Source organism: Prunus avium, chromosome 6, assembly GCF_965620075.1.
Source record: "Prunus avium chromosome 6, drPruAviu1.hap1.1, whole genome shotgun sequence".
Lineage (NCBI taxonomy): Eukaryota > Viridiplantae > Streptophyta > Magnoliopsida > Rosales > Rosaceae > Prunus > Prunus avium.
The window spans coordinates 3788775-3810875 of record NC_142289.1 but is presented as its reverse complement, the minus strand read 5'-3'; the positions used below and the strand labels follow the sequence as shown (position 1 = coordinate 3810875).

Here is a 22101-nt window from a genome sequence, read left to right as displayed (position 1 = left end):
CTTGAGATGTTGTCATGAGCACGGGAGTTGAAAGAGCGACTATATAAATTGCATGACCTACTTATAATTCATAAATAGTAAACTTGTAAAGGTAGAACATGCAAAATGTATGGGTTGGTTAAGACTTACATGCATTAATCTCTTCTCAAATTGGTATTGACTAACTTTTTAATAACCATTTGGGAGTTAATCTATTCTCTCTTTTTGGTATTGACCTTTGTATAATAATCGTTGGACAATTTTCTCATCTCACGCAAGTCACCCAGCAGCCTTGGCTTATCTGTCTTACTCTGTTGCTGCTTCTTCAAACAACTCAAAGCTAGTTTTATAATGGCATTTTTTAAAGTATTGAAGTTAGAACTCAACTTAGTTGGGGATTAATGCTCAAATTGCATAAACTAGTCCTATCATCTACATAAACACTCCTAATGAAGTGAAACCTAGCTATGTAGAATCCACTTTTTAGGCTATTATAGGGTTGTTTTCCTAAAAAAATAATAATAATTAAGTGTAATCGGTTGTATATAACGATGTGTTTATTTCTCTCATAATTGTGTGTAGTTGCAACGTGATGAGAGAGATAGACACAACGTTGTATAGAACCGGTGACAGAGAAGTTTTTTCTCATATCCCGGGTGCTGATTAGAATAACCTGAAAAGATGATGAAGTTGGTGAAAACAAAAAAAGTTACAGGATGATGGCATCATAGCATCATAGAACCTAACCATCCCATTTCTCTCATGCAACAGCAAGAGTGAAGGAAAGAAAAGAAAGTCCAAGAAGAAAAAGGGAAAGCCAAAACACAAAAGGCACGTGACCGTCCATCTAAAAAGACCATGAGCTTATCCGACTAACCACGTGTTAAAGCAAAAACATTACTATATAGGATTGGAGAGAGAGAGAGAGAGAGAGAGAGGGATGCTAATTTAGAAGAGAAGAAAAAGCAATGAGGCAGCAAGCACGCCAAGCAGTCCTGGCTAGCTAGCTCCTGTGGCGGCCCACTGCTCGCTTGCCCAACTTATGACTTAACCAACACAGGTTCGTAGAATTTATACACTTCCAGACTCTTAAACCATCCCTTTATATTTCTCTTTAAACCCCCCACCCTCTTCTTCAACCTCCATCTCATAACTCCTCTCACACATCCAAAGGAAAAGACAACTAAGTCCTCTCTCTCTCTCTGTGTTTCTGTCTCTGTCTCTCTGTTTTCTCTGTTTCTCCCTCTGGCTAAGTTCTTCAATGGCCGGCCTGTGGGGACAGAGCATTCACCATGTGGGCCCAAACCCATCAATCAGTAGAAGTAACTCACTGAATAGCAGCAGCAGCAGCGGCAGTGGGTGCTATTACAACAGCTACATGGAGCTGAGCAGCAACAACTACACGATGATGGAGAAGAGGCAGCTTTTTCTTAGAAGCTACCAGTTCAGCAGGAAGAAGAGCCTGACAGAGAGGATCAAAGGGTCTTTTTGCAAAGCCAAGAAGGTCATATGGTTGAGGCTGCGTTCAGCTCGGAAGCTTAGGAAGTTGGTCTGCTTTAGACTCAGATATGGCCTTGCCTACCGGAGAAGAAGACTCTGCCGTCTGCTAAACAATTACCACCATACACGCAAATGCAAAAACTCCTACTGTTTCTGGTAGAAGAAGTACCGGTACTCGTGTAATTTCTAATTCTTTTCCTTGTTTTTTTCTTTTCTTTATTTTCTTTTTCTTTTTTTGAAGAAAAAAAGTGCCAAAATTTGGCGTTGTTTCCACGAGTTAACCTGTTATATACATGATGTTTTCCATTCTATTTATTCGGTGATGCTAGTTGTTAATGTTATGCTATTTTTTATTTCTATTTTAAGGGTAGGGGTAGGAGGAATTTAGAAAAATGGTTAGTTTTTTTTAGTAATTTTGGATAATTTATTTACTCATTTATATATAATTGGTGTGAGAATCCCAAAATAATAAAATCTTAGTTTATGTATGATGAGATTGAGAATCTCAAAGTAGAATGGAATGGATACCACCTTCTAAGGGTTTGGTTTCTGGGTTACACAAAGTTTGAGGTCCATTTTCGGCTTGGAATAAGGCAGCTGTTGACCTTTGCAAAGAGGCAAATGGGAACAAAATTTGTGCATTCAATCAAGTTGAAAGTCTGAACTCTCAAGGGAGGGCAAAACCCAAAAAGGTCAAGCAGCAGCTCAAGGATCCAAGTTTGAATGAAAGATGAAGCAAAAAAGTCATTGTTGGGGAACTGTGACTTTTGCACCTTGCATTGCATGCTGCTCCTTAGACTGTTTAAAGTCGGTGTTGAAATTGATCACAAAAGCAATAGCTTTTACCCTTCATATTCTGTGTACACTTTGCCCCTTTTTCTTTTGCTTTTTTGGTGAAAACCCTTTTTTCCTAGTGATCCACTGGTATTGCCATCTCCACTGTTGCTTGCTACACATTCAGATTATTAGGGCAAAGTGAGGTTGAGGTTGATTGGTATTTCCGTCACTAATTTTATGCAGGATAAATTAATAAGAGCCAACCAGACTCTGTGACTCAGCTTTAAGTGTTCTATAAGCTAGACTGCTTATCTTATTAAATTCCAGCCCATCTGAGTTAACCCTTTTTCTTAATCATTATATTCCTGATTAAAAAGTGTTTTACTGTCAAGATTACGCATAAAGATCTAATCTTTTTAGTACATTTTTTATTACTGGCAGAAGAAAGTGGCATGGTTGAGCATGCTCTGCTCTTCATATAAATATATTATCACGGCATGGCTTCATTGCAGATCAACGTCAGATATTGGTGGAATATATGAATTAATAAAATGAATGGGCTAGATTAATCAATATTTTTTTACATTCCGCAGCAGCATGACAGATGCATAAAAGGATTTTTTCTACAAAGTGCTCATCTTTCATCTTTATGGGTTGGCTGGGTTTGCAGAATCTTTCATTTCAGATGCTGATAAAGACAGATCCCATAAACAAGTTGAGTTGGGATGCAATTTTTAGGAGGGATATAATTATTTTTGAGAAAATGAGATAAAAATTAATGGAATTAATACAACATTGTTTTCATGGACAACTCATCATCAAGATGAATGTGCTCACTGCTCAGTTGACAATTCACTCAGTGGAAAAAAGAAAAAAACTTGCGCAAGAAAAGGATATGTGTTTGCTTATCATCAAGAAAAATAGGGTTTCTTAGAACATATAGAACATATATTAATCTTTGGCGACAAAGTCAACCAGATTTATAAACTGACTGCATGGCAACGGTAACATACCTGCTAAGAAAAATGAGATGTGGAAAGCTCTTTATATATTCGTTTGACTCTAAATAGATCTGACAAGAAGGCTCTGCAGAGACTGCAACAGGAAGCTTAATTATCTAGCTGGAAAATTAAGATGGCATGAGCCATGAGGCACCTACATTTCCTTGTTCCAGCAGTACTAATATTCCTCGAGTTATGTTCCCAATATTAATTCATATGGGAGGATATTTAACTTGTCAATTAATCTTGAGGGTAGAGACAGATGTATTTCCTTAATCTCTGCAATTAATTAACAATTGGGTTTGGCTCCAGAGTATATACCATAAGGTTGAAGATTAAAATACGAGGTATTTAGCCTATCAACATAACCTACGGGCTCATAATTTAGTGGTACTTTTCTTCTTAATATTGAAAAAGGTTCTAAGTTCGAATCCCCTCTCCCGTGCAACCTTAAAGCTAAAACATGATAGAAAGCTTTCAATTTTGGATGACTACAGTTTAGGTTTGGCACTTGACGGCATGATATGAGAGAGACCAGGTTAACAATTGGTATCGTGAAAGACACCAAGTGGCTAATTGTTTGGTCTGCTAAACTTTACATAACAAAAAGTTGAGAGAGGGAGGGTTTTTTTATGCATCCTGATTAGATGGTGACACATAACTTTTTTTTATTTTTTTTTTAAAGACATTTCTCATTGAGAGGGGCAGCACACTAAACTCACACACACTACATAGATACTAGGACTCGAACCAGGGACCTTATCTGAAGAAATAAAATACTTCAAATCACTACACTTATAAGTCCTTTGCGATGACACAGAACTTATGGCATGTTTACTAATTAGGAATTGGAATTCTCATCAGGAATTGAATTCCGCCTATAGAGAATTCCTGCGTTTACTTCACATAAGGAATTGAAAAAGTAAGCGGGGCCCACACAAAATTAGGAATTGAATTCCTGATTTTGGAGGAATTCAATTACTGAATGGGAGGTGGTATTCTAATTCCTGGAGAATTCACCAATTAGGAATTCATCTTTTTTACCCATTATATCCTCACACAATTTTCAAATTTCCAAATACACCATCTACTTTAACCAAAAAATGAGGACATTTTAATAATTAGTCCCACTTATACCCCAATTCCTTATGATTTAGTAAACAACTTCAATAGGAATTCGGAATCTAACTCCCCTCAATCCCTATGGTTTAGTAAACAACTTCATTAGGAATCCGGAATCTAATTATCCTAAATCCAACTCCTCCTCAATTCAATTCATCCTCAATTCAATTCCCCCTTATTCAATTCCGGATTAGTAAACATGTCATTATACCTTTCCATTAGTGCTCTATTTCTAGGCCTTCTTTTGGACTATATTGTGAAAATTTCAGATAATTTAGTTCTTGGGCTTCTTCCCTTAAATTAGGTCAACTACTGTGGCCTTTCAAATTTGATCCCACAGAACTGATGAAGGCCCAACCAATATGGTGCAGTTTTCTTAGTCAGACCAAAATAGGGTGCACAAAAAACCAACATGGCCCCTTAATTAAACAATTGCCAATGCCCAACCACTATTTTCTTCAATGAAGGACAAATTAGACCAACAGATCATAATCTTGACTTGATTATGGACTCATTAGTATCAGATTAGTAAAGAATCAAGTAAATCAGCTTTTGGCTAAAGATCACAACTGCAAACTTCACTTTCTTTAGCAAATGATTGGCTCTGATTTTCGACCCTAACATGGACATCAATCATTGCACATGCCAGTAATATTCCTCTAATCATATAACAATTCCTCCATCTCATTTTAATAAACTCAAGAGAGCAAGAGAGCTGCTTACAATCACAGAGGTGGTTATGTATGTGGTGGTAGCCATGTGTTAAAAAGCAGATATACAAGGCATTATATCAATGTATCCATCTCTCTTTCTCAATGCAGAGTATATTGAGCTAAAATATGAAGGCAGCCATGTGTCATAGGGAATCTTAATGTTACAATGTATGTAATATCAGTCTCTTTCTGTTACTGTTATGTGTTTGAATGAACATTAAAACCAGAATCTTCATCCATTGCCTCCATTTAGCCCCCACTAGCTCTCCCCCTTTATATATCTATAACACACAACAATACCAAAAGTCCTACAATCTCACCTCCTCTCTGCATCTCCTATCTTCTTGGTCCTCAGTGCAGCAGATGGTTTTCCAGGGGGGAAGGTTGGGATGTCAATATGAGAAGCTAACCAAAAGGAATGAAAAGGTGGGAAGGCCTGGAAGGCATTGGGTGAAGAAAATGAATGGAAGACTGAAGGGTCTTCGGTTATCGCGCTCTCGGAAGCTTACTTTGAAGATTTTTTCTGCAGTTGTATGGTCAAGCAGGTTTGCAAGGATATGCCGTGACATTGTGAACAGAATGAAAGTTGATGGAGCATATCCCAGTATTATCTTCTCCACTCAATGGGGGCTTCCAGTTCTGTCTCATTCATCTGTCAGGGGCTGAAGCATCAAATGCAGTCCCAATATTGTACCAATTAGGAACTGTATCAAATAGCGTGATACTTTGATTGTTATTGTACATTTCTCTGTTTCAAATCATATAATTGCTTTTCTTATTTGCTTTCACTCGGAACTAGTTTTTATGGTCCAATTAAGTAGACAGAATTTACAGTTCATGAAACAAATGGAGCATATTGCATAGTTGTCCTACAAATGACTCCATTAGATTTCTCATAATTTATCAATTCACCATTTTAATATAAGGGAAACAGTTATGGAGGAATTTTTATATTAGTGGACTAGACATGGTAATTCTATTTGATCAGTTACTGTGAAGGAATTAGTTAAGATTTGCTACAGCTGAGATAATTATTTTCCGGCATAGAGAATCGAAGAAGATAATTCATATGGCCGACCATAAGGTTGGGGTAAAGGCAAGGATGATGGTGATGATAATGATATTCATGCCAACACATATTTTCATAAGAATTACACCATTTTAAAAAAAAAAATAGAAAGAAAAAAAAAGTGCTAATATGACAATTACATGTAAAGGCAAGGTGGAATTTGATTATGACAGGAGCAGACTATACACAATGTTAAAGAAGTTGAACACAGGCAAGGCAAGGTGGAATTTGATTATGACAGGAGCCCCCTATGTGATCCCTTCCTTGTAGTTATTACAAGCACACGTTTAGGTGGTTTTCCTGATGGAGATAACCTAATGCACAATAAAATCAGCATTTCCCCCTACCAAAGCTACCTTTTAGACGCAAAGCCAGTCATGAATAGCAAATAAGAGTCTTTGAGGCTGAAGTTTGGCATGAGAAAGTGCCTTGTAATGTCCTTTGATCCCATCTTCTGTCCCTTCTTTGCCAAGCGCCATAGTCTTGGCGGCGGTGTAAGGCTTTCCTCACATGTCTCTGGCTCTTCTTTGATAGTTGCTAGCTTACTCTTGAGTATTTCCTCTATGTCTTTCCAGGAGTCAGTCCGGAAATTCTTTCTGCTCATGCAAGGCACCACCCGCCACATTTTTCGGTATGCCCTCCTCATCTGCTTTCAAGTCGAGTTCTTCTTGGACAAACTAGGTCTTTAGCAGAAAGTGGTCATGATCACACTAGTAATGCTCTTCTCCTTGCCTATATATAAAGAGAGAGAGATAGGGCGTGAGAAGAGGGAGGGTTGAGGAAAGTGGGTTAGGGTTGTATTAGTTGGCTAGAAAATGGAAAGAGGAGGGACCAAAAGCCACAACCTTTGCTCCTTTACAGCGATGGTTCAATCATAATGATCAGCTTTTGTTCGTTAACCTTTATAAAACCAACCAAACCTTTTATTCTATTGGATACATCATGAAATCCGTTTTCTAGTTTTGAAGTAGTATGCATATCTTGAACAAGGAAAGACATGTCTGCTACAAATTTCATGGATGACACTCAGTTCCTGGAAAGCTAAAGCCTTATGTCTACAAAAGTCTTCTGCAGAATTATGAAACTGAAACGCAAAGAACCAGATGTGACCCCTTGGAAATAATAGTGATAAAGACTTGAGGAAAGCAAATGATGGTGGTAGGGAACACATTGGTGATCAGCAAGTTCAAAACCATATCATTTGATTCCATTCCAAATTGTTTATTAGAAGAGATTTCAGAAACCACACCAAATTTTTTATGCCAATCTTCCAGCCTGTTAATACATCATGTTATTCAGGACATACAAAATCAAAGCACTGATTTAAATTGTCCAACTGTCATACCTTACCAAACCTTTACTTTATACCAGAAAATCTTGCAATTTACTTACATGTGCCAAACTTGTCATTATTTCTGTTCTTCTTGCTTCTTTTTGAAGTTGAAAATTGGAGTTTGAAGTGAACTACTTTGCTAACGTGTGAATCTACTAGACCACCACTGCATATTCTCAGTCTTGGTGTTCCATGGTCCTAGGAATCTCCTACTCTCTCATCTCATGGTTTCTGGTGCCAGTCTCCTAATGGCTCTGCTAAGAGCATGTATTTCTTGGATGAATTCAATCGTTGATTGATGCGAATTTCATAATAAACCGCACGTAATTGTTATTTGACAAATTTTGGCAAACTAATTAATAAAATCTTAGCATGAGAAATGTTCTCATGAATCATCAAACAATTAAGAAGATCAGAACCGTCCGTCCCTGCCTCTATGTGGCTTGCAGAAGGACACGTAGAAGATTGCCCCTTTTTTAATTAATCAGCTAGTCACAAAGTCTAAAAGTAACGCGACCAGGCCATTTAAACCATCAAAAAACCACCACGTGTCCTCTCATCTCTATGATTAAGCGGCCAATTTTGAATCATACATAAGGAAAGTTTTTTTTTTTTTTTTCTTTTTCTTATGTGGAAAGGTTTAAAATTTAAATTCGGTCTACAGTTTCGTGGGTCGAAAATTTATAACCCAACGGAGTTGCAACTCCTTGAGCCTCCTACAACATTGGCGGAGAAATCGAGCTTCCCCTCATCTGAAATCTCTAATTTCTGTCCGTTTTTCAGGAAAAAACGAAAATTCAAGTCGAATTCTCATCTGGGTCACCTCCATTTCCTCCTTTAGTCCAACCTTTTTTTTATCAAGTTCATAACTTTAATGATCCATATATTATTGGTCCTTTTTGGAGTTTGCGTTTAGCGGTAAAAATATTGAGATAGATTATATAAAATTGATGTCTTTGTTTGATAAGGAGATAGCAAGCGTTGGTGGCAGTGGTGGAGACTCTGTGGGCGATGATGGTGACGACGATGATGATGAAGAAGGTGGTGGGTCCCCTGGTAGATGCAAATGCGGTGATGAGCATACAAAGAAGCAGAGAGGGTTTAGGGGTAGTGGGTTCTCAAGAAATTTTGGAAAGGCCAAGCAGGTGGTCCTGCATCCCTTCACAAGATCCAAGAAGCAATTACCCAGAAAAAACAAGACGAGGGCTTCTTCTGCATCTTCTAGTTTTGTGTCTTCTTGTGCTTTTTCTTCAGGTAAGAGGTTTGGAGCTGGTGTTAATGGCGGTGGCAATAAAGGTTGTTACTTTTGTTTCACGCAACCCTCAACTCTGGGTTCACCAATTGGGTCTCAGACCAGCGACCCAGAGCACCCAAATTTCACTTTTGGGATGTTGAGAGCTTTTATGGAGAAGAACGATTTCTTTTCTAAAGAGTGCAATCCCCACTTGGATATTGATGTCTCCCCAAATACTATGGATTGAAGGACATTTTATCTTCCTACACTAATTTTTTGTTGTTGTTGTGTGGAAGTGATTGTTGAGAATTTTGTCAAATGAATTGAAGAGGTTGTGGAACTTTCATACTGATGACAAGGCTGATTGGATTTTTTTTTAATTTAAAAGCTTTGTTGTTCTCTCTTTCATGATAGTAGGTGTACCTTATGGATGGATTATAGATGGTTTTGGGGCATTTTGACAGTTTGATATGTGGTGTCAGAATGTGATAATAGATATTCAGTGCCTATTAGTTTCAAAGAATATATGCTAGGGCGGCTCTAAGACAGCAGATGCAGAAACCAGGCTTGATTTAGTTTCAAGAATTTATTCTTGTTGTTTTGCTTGGTTCACAAATGCCTATCACATCTAGGGGAATTTGGGGAAACCGCATGCGTCCTACATTGTTTCCTTAAGAAATTGAAGCTTTTATTTTATGTTTGAATTCTTTCAGTTTGTAAATTCATTCATACCTTTTGTTTTAGGTGGTATTGTTGTTTTCTGATATTTTGTAGACTGTAAAATTTAAAACTTTCTCAATCCAATGAATGATGAGCCCAGGGGTGCCTCATTGATAGGCTTCTTAGAAAAGATTTTGCGGTCGTCCTAATTAAGCATCTGCGGTATGTCTTTTTCTACCTTTATTCTGTTTTGAGTGAACTTTGGTCATCTGAGTGGACTTCATGGATTCGGTTTTGAGAATCTCTTTTATGGTGCAATGTTGAGGTGGTGAGCCAGATGTTTAGGAATATCATGCATTAATTTTGAATAAGCTTCTCCAAATACCTAAATTGTTTTTCAGCCTAAAATTGAATCAGGCAGTATAGTCTCTGCTTTTGCCCCTTGATCAACTTCTAGGTCATCGATTCTATATTGAAAATTGTCAAAAAGATACACATTTTAACTAATCCTTAGATTGGTACTCTTAATTTTGCTCTGACAAGGATTTTCTCACAAAAGGATTTTGATTTCTAAAATCTTTGGAAGAGGGCCATAAAAAGTTTACAAATTTAGTTCTTAGACATAGTCTTATAAAGAAACCCTATATCATTTAAAAACTATAAACACACCCAAAAAAAAAAAAATCCAAAAATAGACAGCGGTCAATTTAATTGCTATTTTTTAGTTTATTTGTGTGTGTAAAATACCTATATTGCCCTTGTACTATGGATTTGAGAGAGAAAAATCAGATCTGCTAAAAAACCAAATCAGATTCATTTTCTCCTTTCTCACTGGTGCTTTCTCGGTGTTGGAGCAAGAAGAGCTTCCATTGAAGCTCAGTCTCCAGTTCAACTATATTCTTCATCCCCGATCTACAATTTTCAATATTTCACCTTCGATTTCTTGTTCTAAAATCGTGCTTCTATTCATTTTTTTTTTCAAATTGTTCAGAACCTCGAACAAACCTCAATCAGATGCTCCTAGCTCTACTCCTCATCTTTGAGCTCTACTCCTCTTTTGCCATGTCGTCGTCATCGTTTGGTTTGGATCTGAGATTTTTGATCTTTTGCTTCAATTATTTGTTTATCTTCGGATTTTAGTTGATTTTCGGAATATATTTTAAGCCTTGATGATCGATTTATCTTTTGTTACTATTTCAGTTATGGATCTCATTTTTGTTTAACAATGTACTTCTATGACAGAGTATTAACAATGTACTTCTATGACATAGTAGTATTAACAATCTAGGCTCGGCTTGTTTTGAGTTGGTCTGGTTTGTTCTTTCTTCATCCTTTCTTTGGTAGACATGTGTAATGGTCTTTTTATTCCAGCAACCTGACGAATGGGCTTGGGATGCCGTAAAGAAAAGACAGATAAAGTTGCCCCTATATCTGAGTTCAAGAACCAGGCTCCAAGAGAGCTTTGAAAAGTTCGTGAGAACCTTAGAAAACACCCTGGATTCCCTTCACCATTAAACTAGATGAATGTGACAGATTAACAATATGGCTTGGCTTGAGAAGCTTGTGGCATGGGAGCTAAGCCTTCACGAGTTTAGCAATTGAGAGAAAAAGCTTGAATTTCTTACATAAACAAAGGTTCAGAGTAGGGGAGAAAGAGAGCTAGGGAGATTTTGACTAAAGAAGAGAGAAAGAGATGGGAGGAGAGAATGGGGTGTCTTGAGTAAATTTCAAGTTGCTTGACAAAGTTTGGCTGCACTCTGGATGATGGTGTCTTTGCTGGGTAGAAACAGCCTCATTTTATAAATGTTGGAACCCTCAGTTTTATTAAGCCTCCCTCCCCCTTTTCTTCACTTTCTTCCATTTAACCCTTTTTGGTGAAACTTCCCCAGCCTGAGCCCATAGGTGTGAAGCTTTTTGGGGTTCTAAGGACTTCACGTAGGTGGGTCTCTTCATGTGGGTCAAGCGCCATCCACTTTTCCCTTTGGTTTTCCTATTAGAGCTTGGAGAAGAAAGAAACAAGGGTAGGGGCGTTAGTCCAATGGGTATTGCTCCTGCCCTATGAATTTCCTTTAGTCTTTGTAATGGCTTCTGTTTGACTTGGTTCTAATGGCTGGATACGATGATAGATTTTTATAAGGCGTTGGGCAGGGCTTTTTCCTAAGGCATTGGGTTATTGGCATCTTATTTCCAGTAGTCAGCTAAGTCTTCTATACTTTCGTCAAGCTGTTGGAAGTAGCTTATTTGCTCTACTTTTGACGAGGTGCTGGATGCTTTAGCTGATGTGGGGATTTCCAAAGAGTTGCAGACCATTATATATTCTCCTAAGGCATTGGGCCACCTTCTCTCTCTCTTTCTATTACTTATCCATGTGTTTGGGCCCAAGAAATGAGCTTGAGTTTTGGTGCTCCCAAGTAGCCGAAAACTTTCATCCCTTGAACCCTTAATGGGCCTCGTGGGTGCTCATACCCATCCATACCACAACCTTCTCAGCAAGCCCCAAGTATTCATGTGGCTTGGGCCCACTTGAGCTTGTAGCGTGACTTGATGTTAGAATAGCGGTTTTTGGCCTGGCATTGATGAGAGTCTCAAATTACATCTTTTTAATATTATTTTGGAGACTTTATGATATAATTTTGGCTTAATAAACATAATTTCACTTGTTGTTACATTTTATTCTCACCAACTGGATTTATGAATTTTCTATATTAATTTGGTGAACTTATTAGGTAAATTTATCTTTTGTAGGAAGTTGGAAAGCCAAAAGATGAACATACATTTGTCCAAGTTCAAGCCAGGTGTGAAGAGAATTGTTGGTGGATTTTATTGAAGAATTGATTGTGGGATTATTATGATTATAAAAAAGGAAAAGAGAAGACAAAACCATTGAAGCTAAAGAGCCTATTTCATGTCATTCATAGCCATTTAACGCCCACTACCTCACCGTTATTTCTTTTCCACCAACTCTCCACCATCATCACATGTTTAATCCAATGAATCTCTCACTTAGACCTTTCATTACCTACCACAAATGTATTAACTTCCCACTCACCTCATTGACTACTATAAATCACCCATCAACTTATTTGGCAAGGCATCTTGACGACAGATTTCTTTATCCATTTCATTCAAAATTTAGTTATGTTTTCCTTTGTAATGAGTTGCTAGAACTCTAGCTAAGGCTAAAGGGAATGTCCTTTGAGTAAGGTTGTGAATTGTTCTTTAATCCAATATACGGTATGAATTGCTAAATTCTTTTATTTTTGCTTTTTTGGTTGTTCAATATTTTCATATCCTTTTATTTTGATTGATGTTAAGTGCTACTATCTTTTCATGAGTTCAATTATATTTTTCTCATTGTTAAGAACTGACTTAGCTTGCTTTTAAATTAAAAGATTAGATATTAAGCAACTTCATTTTCTGAACAATCATTAATAAAAGATAACATTGAAAAAGTAAATTGGTTTTAATATCTTTATCTTCCGGTTAAAGTTTCTCAATGATAATTTTAATCGAGTTTAATTTGGATTAAATAGCATGAAACATATTTTGCTTAAAGAATTGAACCTTGATGCCTTAGCATTTCCATTATTGATATTTCATTTTTAAACTCAATCTCTACAACAATCAAATCAAATTACTTGTCCATTTTGCTTGTCACTTTTATTTTGGTACTTTTAATGATTTCTTTGTGTGCAGACATTTGCCTACATGCTCCTTGAGGATACGATACTTGGACTTCCAAGATTATTACTACGTGTGACTACTTGCACTTGGGTAGACGCAACAGGCATCGTGTGTTTATTTAGCATGTTCATGCTCGAGTTATACTGTGCTGTAATAGGCTATGATCGTGCCAAATAGCACTTAACAGGTCAGTGAGTGTGGGGTTCACAGAGCCGGTACGTTTTACAAGCTCGTTTTGACCCTTCTGCGTGACGGGTTCGTGTGTTTGCTTGGCGTGGCGTGTGGCCCACAACTCGTGTAGGCGCGTCCGACAAATTCTCGCATGTCCCAGTTGGGCTCCTCTCTTAGTTAAATATTGTGCTGGGCTAGAAATAAGCCTGGGCCCAGCCTTGGATTTTTGGGTCTTAACAACATGCATTAGAAATAGCAACGTGACATGCATTAATCAACATGACAGTAAACTAGCAGTGTTATTATCTTAGACTGGAACATTGCAGGGGTAGACATGCATTTGAAATAGGATGTCATAAGAACTAGCAGTGCTATTACCCTAGACTAGAACATTACAAGGGTAGACATACATTAGAAATAGGATGTCATAGGAAACTAGCAATGTTATTACCCCAGACTAGAACATTACAACCATTAATGAACATGACAGTAAAGGTGTAGAACATTACAGCCATTATCAACATGATACATTAATGAAGCTATGGTTTTCGAGACGTTTTGTTTGTAATGAATTGTTTGTTTGTTTTTATTTATAAAATTGTGCTGGGCTTGTTTCGGGTGCTTTTTAAGTTTTTTGTGTTGGGCTTCTTTTAAGTTGATCAGTGGTAGTCACGTAATTTATAGGAACTTCAACACCAATTTCTTATGCAGTAAATGGGTTTGGGTGTATTTCTAAAGTGCATTCCATATGGGGGTTTATTTATTTATTTATATTTATATTTATAATTTCAGCCCCTATTTTGAGTATATTAGTGAAGCTCCTCCCTAAAAAGTTCACCTTACTTAATCTCTTCAAGCATGTTGTAGTTTGGTTTTGAGTATTATAGCAGGATTAAGCCTTTTAATCAATTACAATTTACAAAACCAATTTTATTAGCAGTGCTCCTTATTACTTCTTGGAAACACTAAGCTGATGCAATTCAATCTCTTTGGTTTTCAAGATATTTTGGAGGATGCTGGAAGAGCACAAGGTCAATAACTTTGAGCATGTTTGTAAAGGCACACCCTTTTTGCAACTATAAACTGCGTATCCTCCTTGTATGATGTATAGCCTATATTAGGACTGATCTCGGGGCCTATACGGGATCTCCTAGGTTGAGGTGTACTCCGTAGGAGACCTACACACCTTGAACAGTTATCAGAATAGGAGTGAACTGGGGTTGATCCCAGTTGAGCTCCCTCCGATGGTTAAGTGAGATATGGGTGAGATATGGTGGTAAGGTGGAGAGAATGGATGTAGGGTTTATCAAGTAAGAATATTTATTACCTTTGTCCAGAGATATGTGAAGGGTATTTATAGGGGGAAGAAGGAGAGGCCAAGATATTTATGGAAGAGATCTTTTCTCTTATCCCCCTAGCCTGAGTTACATTTAATGTTCTGTTTCTGATCACCATACTACTTGACAGGGATTAGGTGGTGAAGTGACAGGCAAACAAGGATGTGAGGTATATTAAATGACCTCTCTCCATCATCAGCTTGTTCATCCGAAGATCAAAGGGTAAGGCGACACCTGGTCAAGGATGGGATGTGCATTAATTGACATTTCTTGCTTGCCAGGCTGTTCATTAATGCACCTTTGGTTGGGCATGACGCCATAGTGGTCAGGTCGGTGATTGAACACCCGAGCACTGGTCTAATCCTTGCTTCGTCATATTTTGCCTAAGGAGCTTATTGTCGATGCCGAGGATATCATATATAATCGGGTCGGTATGCAGGTGACTAGGCCTATTACGGCCACGTGATGGTATGAGCCATTAACAGCAACAAAGACATTCTTTTTGCCCAATGGGATGTATGTGGATCTGAAATTAACCCCTTGGATGTTTTGTTGCCTAAATTTATGCAAGCTAGACTGATGTCAGATATGTATTTGCTTTCTGAAAGAAGCAGTTTAAAACTATGAATTGTTTGATGCAATACTAAATTATCCTTGAGAGCTAAGACTAGTTGTGTTTTCTGGAAGTCAATTCGTAGTTCACAGGAATGAGTTGGTTCTGGTTAAATGAACATGCAAAGCCAACAAGTTTTTTCATAACAATGTCAAATCGATCGGGTTTGTTGCAAAAACAAGTTCAGAATGCTGAGTAAATGGTATCAAGAAACTACCTGTGTGATATGTGGAAGACATAATATTTTTCTATATTCCAATGTACTACAGGTGACATGTAGGAGCTCATGATGATGCGACCTGTACAAAATGGATGAATGATGCATAAATTGGTCTCTTTCCAAGACATGATGGTGACGGGAAGAAAAGTTGCTCACTTCCAAGCATTTCTCTTTCATTTATCGATCACATTTTTCAAAGATTGGTACAAATGATTTTCACATCCTTGCACTCACATTTTCAACAAAAATGTATATACCAAATAATTCTCCACTGTCAAAAAAGAAGAGGGGAACAACGACAAAAGTTATCATGTTCAAATGTTTATCCAGAAATGTTCATTGCTATAAGATTCTTAAGAATATGGAGTGCAAAAAAGGGAAAAGGTTGGCTCCCTTTTTCTTTTTTTTGGCCGGTGGAAAGGTTCATGCTGAAAACTGAAAACTGTATCTTTGAGACTTTCAGTCATCAAATAATATCTTTGAGACTCTTAACAAAGATGGGCCTCAGTGTGATCAAAATCCATTTCTAATTTGGACCCAACCCATTAATATTTCACACACACATTCTGCAAGAGCTCCACACTTTATTTACGAGACCAACTTAACTACCTATAAATATTGTCCCCAACTTGATTACCTACAAACCAGCGGAGTAACCCCACCCATCAAACGCGACCATAAAAGGATAAGGAAGAAGGCAAACAGATGGACCCCACACACCAACTGCGTCCACGCATGGGCCAAATCTAGTGGTTTGCGCCGAGTGCCGGTCGCTAGGAGAGATGACCCTCGTGCAGAGGGACTGACCAACGCATAACTGAGCTGAGAGCGAAACCAACAATGCAACATGGCATACGTATTCTCACGCTAGAGAGAAGACGTGTATCTGATATATAATAATACACTGATACACTGTAAGTAACACAGCGAACAGGATTGGGTTCTGCACGTGACCCCCATAAGTCCCCTTACCCTTTCTTTTGTTGTTATTCGAGTTTAAAAAAGGCCATGCCTTTTTATTTTGTTTTCTTATCCCAACTCTCTCTCTCTCTCTCTTTCCTTCTTTCTCTCTCTCCTCCACCACTCTGCTGTGACCCAGCCTAATTTCTTATTAGTTTATTCATCACAGTGAAATAATATCATCATGCTTAACCACGCCATTGATATATTCTATATATACTGGCCAATGGGTTGGTTTCTCTTTCCAATTTTCAGTTGGGAACCGCCTGATTTTCTGAATGGGAAACTTGTTCGGATCAGCAAGAATATTAAAATGAGATGATATCTATTTATGGGTTGTCATCAACCACCTCTGTTTACCCTTTTGGAAAGGAAACCGAACTAAACCATTCCCACCCCTCCCTATAGAACTTGCTAGCTTTCCAGCTACAGCTCTCTCTTGGATCCATTTCTTGGGCAACGTTTTGTGTATCAGAGTGGACCCATTTGAGGATTTTGCTTTCTAAAATAGTATATCTTTTGAATTTTTTATATTAAAGGCGACTCCTTTAACTGTTAAGTGCTGCTACTGGCTACTGGGTTTGGTGTCCGGAGACAGAGGAGGCTGTGATCGAGATTAGTGGGATTGAAGTTCGAGACTTCAGGGGATATTATCTTAACATTTTCTACCAATCCCAAGTTTTTCTCTGTCAATTTGGTTTTCTGTATAAGTTGGGTCACTTGACTCAGTTTGCAGCTGAGACTAACTGAATTCAGCAGACTGCAGATAAAAAGGTTAGGCTGTTTTCATTCCTTTGCTCGTCTATCTTTATTTCTGTTTAATAGCAGCTATGTGGTTCTGATTATTTATAGGACGTTGGTGTTTTTCCTTTTTGATGCTATAACTGTTGTTTACTCATAATCTGTATAAATTTAATTTGGCTTCTTTAATTACTAGTTGTTTTGACCTTTTCTCATTTGGGTTTCCATTAATGAACTAATTGGTTCTAAATTTTTTGTTTAAGCAACCAAAGCAACGTAGACTTAAGTAATTGTTCGCTTTCAGTAAGGTTTCTGTTAGTATTGTTTCATTTGTTTGTGTCAGTTGTGGCAAATGGGACAAAGACCTTTGTTTTCTAATGTTTTGGGAAGAAAGAGGATTGTGTATCGAATCGCATAATAACAGGCTGTTCAAAAGTAGATGTAGTCTTGTAAGTATGTTAGCCTGATTCTTACTTTTAGTATTACAATGATCCTCATGGTGATGGCTGTGATGAAGATTAAATCAATCATAAGTAGAATCAGCTTAACTATTTTATGGAATCAATACTAGCAGTATCTTTAAAAGGGGTTCATATTGTTATGCCTCTTATATCTTTCCAGGTAATTGTGCTTTTCCGTTCTCAGTTTATGTGAGAATGTCTTCTTCAAGACCCAGCGACTCATCCACCAATTCAGGGCGGTCTAGACACAGTGCTAGAATTATTGCTCAGACAACTGTTGATGCCAAGCTGCATGCTGATTTTGAGGAGTCAGGTAGTTCCTTTGACTACTCGAACTCGGTGCGCGTTAGTGGTTCAGTTGGAGGGGATCAACAACCTAGGTCAGACAAAGTGACCACTGCTTATCTCCATCACATACAGAAAGGCAAGCTGATCCAGCCATTCGGATGCTTGCTAGCCTTGGATGAGAAAACTTTCAAGGTCATTGCATACAGTGAGAATGCCCCTGAAATGCTGACTATGGTCAGTCATGCAGTCCCAAGCGTTGGGGACTACCCTGTTCTTGGCGTAGGAACAGATATAAGAACAATTTTCACTGCCCCTAGTGCCTCTGCATTGCATAAGGCCCTTGGATTCGGAGAGGTTTCTCTCTTGAATCCCATCTTAGTCCATTGCAAGACCTCTGGCAAGCCTTTTTATGCAATAACCCATCGAGTAACGGGCAGTTTGATCATTGACTTCGAGCCGGTGAAGCCTTATGAAGTCCCTATGACTGCTGCTGGGGCCCTGCAGTCATACAAGCTGGCAGCTAAAGCTATTGCCCGATTGCAGTCTTTGCCTAGTGGGAGCATGGAGAGGCTTTGTGATACAATGGTCCAAGAGGTTTTTGAACTCACCGGTTATGACAGGGTGATGGCCTATAAATTTCATGATGATGATCATGGGGAAGTGGTCTCTGAGATTACGAAGCCTGGCCTGGAACCATATCTGGGTTTGCATTATCCATCCACTGACATACCTCAGGCTTCACGGTTCCTATTTATGAAGAATAAGGTCCGAATGATTGTTGACTGTTGTGCAAAACAGGTGAAGGTGCTTCAAGATGAGAAGCTTCCATTTGATCTCACATTGTGCGGTTCAACCCTAAGAGCCCCACATAGTTGCCATTTACAATATATGAAGAATATGGAGTCTATTGCATCTCTTGTTATGGCAGTAGTGGTTAACGAGGGGGATGATGAGGTAGCCAGTCCTGATTCTGTTCAGCCTCAAAAAAGAAAGAGACTTTGGGGTTTGGTAGTATGTCATAATACAAGTCCAAGATTTGTTCCTTTCCCTCTTAGGTATGCCTGTGAGTTTCTAGCTCAAGTATTTGCCATCCATGTCAATAAGGAAATAGAGTTGGAAGATCAGATGGTTGAGAAGAACATCCTGCGCACCCAAACGCTGTTGTGTGATATGTTGTTACGAGATGCACCCTTGGGTATTGTGTCACAGAGCCCTAATATTATGGATCTAGTGAAATGTGATGGAGCTGCCCTATTATACAAGAGCAAGTTATGGAGACTTGGTATAACTCCAAGTGACTTCCAGCTTCATGACATAGCCTCGTGGCTCGCTGAGTACCATATGGATTCCACAGGTTTGAGTACGGATAGTTTGTATGACGCAGGGTTCCCAGGGGCTCTTGCTCTTGGTGATGTAGTATGTGGAATGGCAGCTGTGCGGATAACTGCCAAGGACATGCTCTTCTGGTTTCGATCCCACGCTGCGGCAGAAATTCGATGGGGTGGTGCAAAACATGAATCTGGTGAGAAGGATGATGGTTGGAAAATGCACCCTAGATCATCATTCAAGGCTTTCCTTGAAGTTGTCAAGTCAAGGAGCTTACCTTGGAAGGACTTTGAAATGGATGCAATTCATTCTTTGCAGCTTATTCTGAGGAATGCATTCAAAGATGTTGAAACTGTGGATGTAAACCCCAACGCAATCCATGTAAAGCTTAGTGACCTAAAAATTGAAGGCATGCAAGAACTGGAAGCAGTGACAAGCGAGATGGTCCGTTTGATTGAAACAGCCACAGTTCCAATTTTGGCGGTTGATGTTGATGGGCTGGTTAATGGGTGGAATACAAAAATTTCTGAGTTAACTGGTCTTCCTGTTGATAAAGCAATTGGAAAGCATTTGCTCACGCTCGTAGAAGATTCTTCAACTAAAATGGTGAAAAGGATGTTGGACTTGGCGTTGCATGGTATGTCTTAACCCTATTTGACACTTTAGGCATTTTTAGATTGTCAAATATTACTAGCACATATGCATGTTTGGATTCTTATGTGAGTTTATCTTTTTTCCAATTGCAGTCTTCTATTTGTATTAAGTTCATCCTTTTCCTTTTCTTTTGATCAGGCAAAGAGGAACAAAACATCCAATTTGAGATAAAAACACATGGCTCTAGGAGTGACCTTGGTCCCATCAGCTTAGTTGTGAATGCTTGTGCCAGCAGAGACATTCGTGAAAATGTTGTGGGGGTTTGTTTTGTGGCCCAGGATATCACTGGTCAGAAGACTGTGATGGACAAGTTCACCCGGATTGAAGGTGATTACAAAGCAATTGTACAGAACCCAAACCCGTTGATCCCCCCAATATTTGGTACTGATGAATTTGGCTGGTGTTCTGAGTGGAATCCAGCGATGACGAAGTTAACTGGGTGGAAACGAGAGGAGGTAATAGATAAAATGCTGTTGGGGGAGGTTTTTGGGATCAACATGGCCTGTTGTCCTCTGAAGAGTCAAGAAGCTTTCGTAAATCTTGGTATTGTACTTAACCATGCCATGACAGGTCAGGTATCCGAAAAGGTTCCTTTTGGTTTCTGTGCTCGCAGTGGAAAGCACATAGAATGCCTGTTGTGTGTGAGCAAGAAATTGGACAGTGAGGGCTCAGTCACTGGGGTGTTTTGCTTCTTGCAGCTGGCTAGCCCAGAGCTGCAACAAGCACTCCATGTCCAGCGCTTGTCAGAACAAACTGCTGTGAAGAGATCGAAAGAATTGTCTTATATTAAAAGGCAGATCCGGAATCCTTTAGCTGGTATGATGTTTTCTTGGAAAATGATGGAGGGTACTGAGTTGGGAACAGAGCAGAAACAGCTTCTGCATACTAGTGCCCAGTGCCAGCACCAGCTCAACAAAATACTAGATGACTCGGATCTTGATACCATCATTGACGGGTAAGATAAATTCCAGTCATTGACGAGAATTTTTTTTTTTCTATTTTAACCTCACATTAACACAACTACTTCATGATATTCTTGGTTGTCTTAATAATTCTCTGTTTTCTGATCCCTTGACAGCTACTTGGAACTGGAAATGGTGGAGTTCACTTTGCATGAAGTACTGCTCGCCTCAGTCAGTCAAGTCATGATTAAGAGCAATGCCAAGAGTATCCGGATTGTCCATGACGCAGCAGAAGAGATCATGAATGAGACCTTGTATGGGGATAGTCTTAGGCTTCAACAAGTCTTAGCTGATTTCTTAGCCGTTTCAATTTATTTTATGCCAAACGGAGGCCAGCTTACTATTGCAGCCAATTTGACCAAAGATCAGTTAGGACAATCCGTTCATCTTGTGCATTTGGAGCTCAGGTAAAGCTTCACAAATAAATTCACAACATTGATGTGTCTGAACTATGTCTTAACATGTATCTTGTACAAACAAACGGTCTTCTGATCTCTACTATTGGTCTCGTGTACAAGTGGGTTGCTTGTATTACAAGTTGAGCGATTAGTATGAGATGCTGAATAACATTTCTGGATCAGGATAACACATGCGGGTGGTGGGATTCCGGAAGGATTGCTGAACCAGATGTTTGGAAACGACATAGCCATATCTGAGGAGGGCATTGGCCTGCTCGTGAGCAGTAGACTGGTGAAGCTCATGAACGGAGACGTAAGGTATCTCAGGGAAGCAGGCAAGGCAACCTTCATCATATCCGTGGAACTCGCTGCTGCACACAAGTTGAGGTCCTAATCCAAGACAATTTTCGACGGAAAACAACACAGATTCTCAAGTGTACAGCCTATATAAGGATTGATAGTTGAGGGTTTGCATCTTTGATATGCCTTATAATTTCAATTAACGTACTTTTTTCTTTGGAACATTCATTATCGCTTTAACTTGTAAATATGCACGCCTGTCTCAGTCTTGTTCTTTAAATGGTCTTACCTTGTGATGAATTTGCACAACTCTAGAGAAATATGTGAAGAAGACTAGAAAAAGGAATGGTAAAAAAGATTTGGCAACATTATATTGACCTTTAAAGCCGTCTATTCTTCCATGGAAGCCATTTGGCGCGAAACCATGAATTTTTTGTTAGGTGGACTAGTTATGTTAGCTTAAAATGTAATGATTTTTTTTTTTCCGAACTTACAATTTTTATATTTTTCAATACAATACAAATACATTATGATCCTTGAAGCTTACCTATTATATGAGGGACCAACAAAGAAAATCTAAACCCTAAAAACACAATCC

General features: G+C 38.6%; 3 protein-coding genes across 3 annotated transcripts; all 3 read left to right on the top strand.

Annotated features, from left to right (window-relative positions):
- The first annotated feature begins 898 nt into the window (after window positions 1-898).
- LOC110770594 (uncharacterized) lies at window positions 899-1790 on the top strand. Its single transcript, XM_021974767.2, has one exon. The coding sequence runs from the start codon at window positions 1241-1243 to the stop codon at window positions 1637-1639; it is 399 nt and encodes a 132-aa protein (XP_021830459.1). The 5' UTR covers window positions 899-1240; the 3' UTR covers window positions 1640-1790.
- Window positions 1791-8135: 6345 nt separating this feature from the next.
- On the top strand, window positions 8136-9131 carry LOC110770555 (ubiquitin carboxyl-terminal hydrolase-like protein). The gene has a single exon (XM_021974706.2). It carries the CDS (start codon window positions 8445-8447, stop codon window positions 8973-8975), a length of 531 nt encoding a protein of 176 aa, XP_021830398.1. The 5' UTR covers window positions 8136-8444; the 3' UTR covers window positions 8976-9131.
- A 7272-nt stretch (window positions 9132-16403) lies between these two features.
- On the top strand, window positions 16404-21783 carry PHYA (phytochrome A). The gene is made up of 5 exons (XM_021974732.2): window positions 16404-17147; window positions 17736-19826; window positions 19982-20798; window positions 20922-21212; window positions 21387-21783. The coding sequence occupies exons 2-5, from the start codon at window positions 17771-17773 to the stop codon at window positions 21595-21597; spliced, it is 3375 nt and encodes a 1124-aa protein (XP_021830424.2). The 5' UTR covers window positions 16404-17147; window positions 17736-17770; the 3' UTR covers window positions 21598-21783.
- Window positions 21784-22101: the final 318 nt, after the last annotated feature.

Coding starts and splice junctions, on each gene's coding strand:
- LOC110770594 (XM_021974767.2), top strand. CDS start 1,241: ATGGCCGGCCTGTGGGGACAGAGCATTCACCATGTGGGCCCAAACCCA.
- LOC110770555 (XM_021974706.2), top strand. CDS start 8,445: ATGTCTTTGTTTGATAAGGAGATAGCAAGCGTTGGTGGCAGTGGTGGA.
- PHYA (XM_021974732.2), top strand. CDS start 17,771: ATGTCTTCTTCAAGACCCAGCGACTCATCCACCAATTCAGGGCGGTCT. Junction 19,827..19,981: donor GTTGGACTTGGCGTTGCATG/GTATGTCTTAAC, acceptor TCTTTTGATCAG/GCAAAGAGGAACAAAACATC. Junction 20,799..20,921: donor CTTGATACCATCATTGACGG/GTAAGATAAATT, acceptor ATCCCTTGACAG/CTACTTGGAACTGGAAATGG.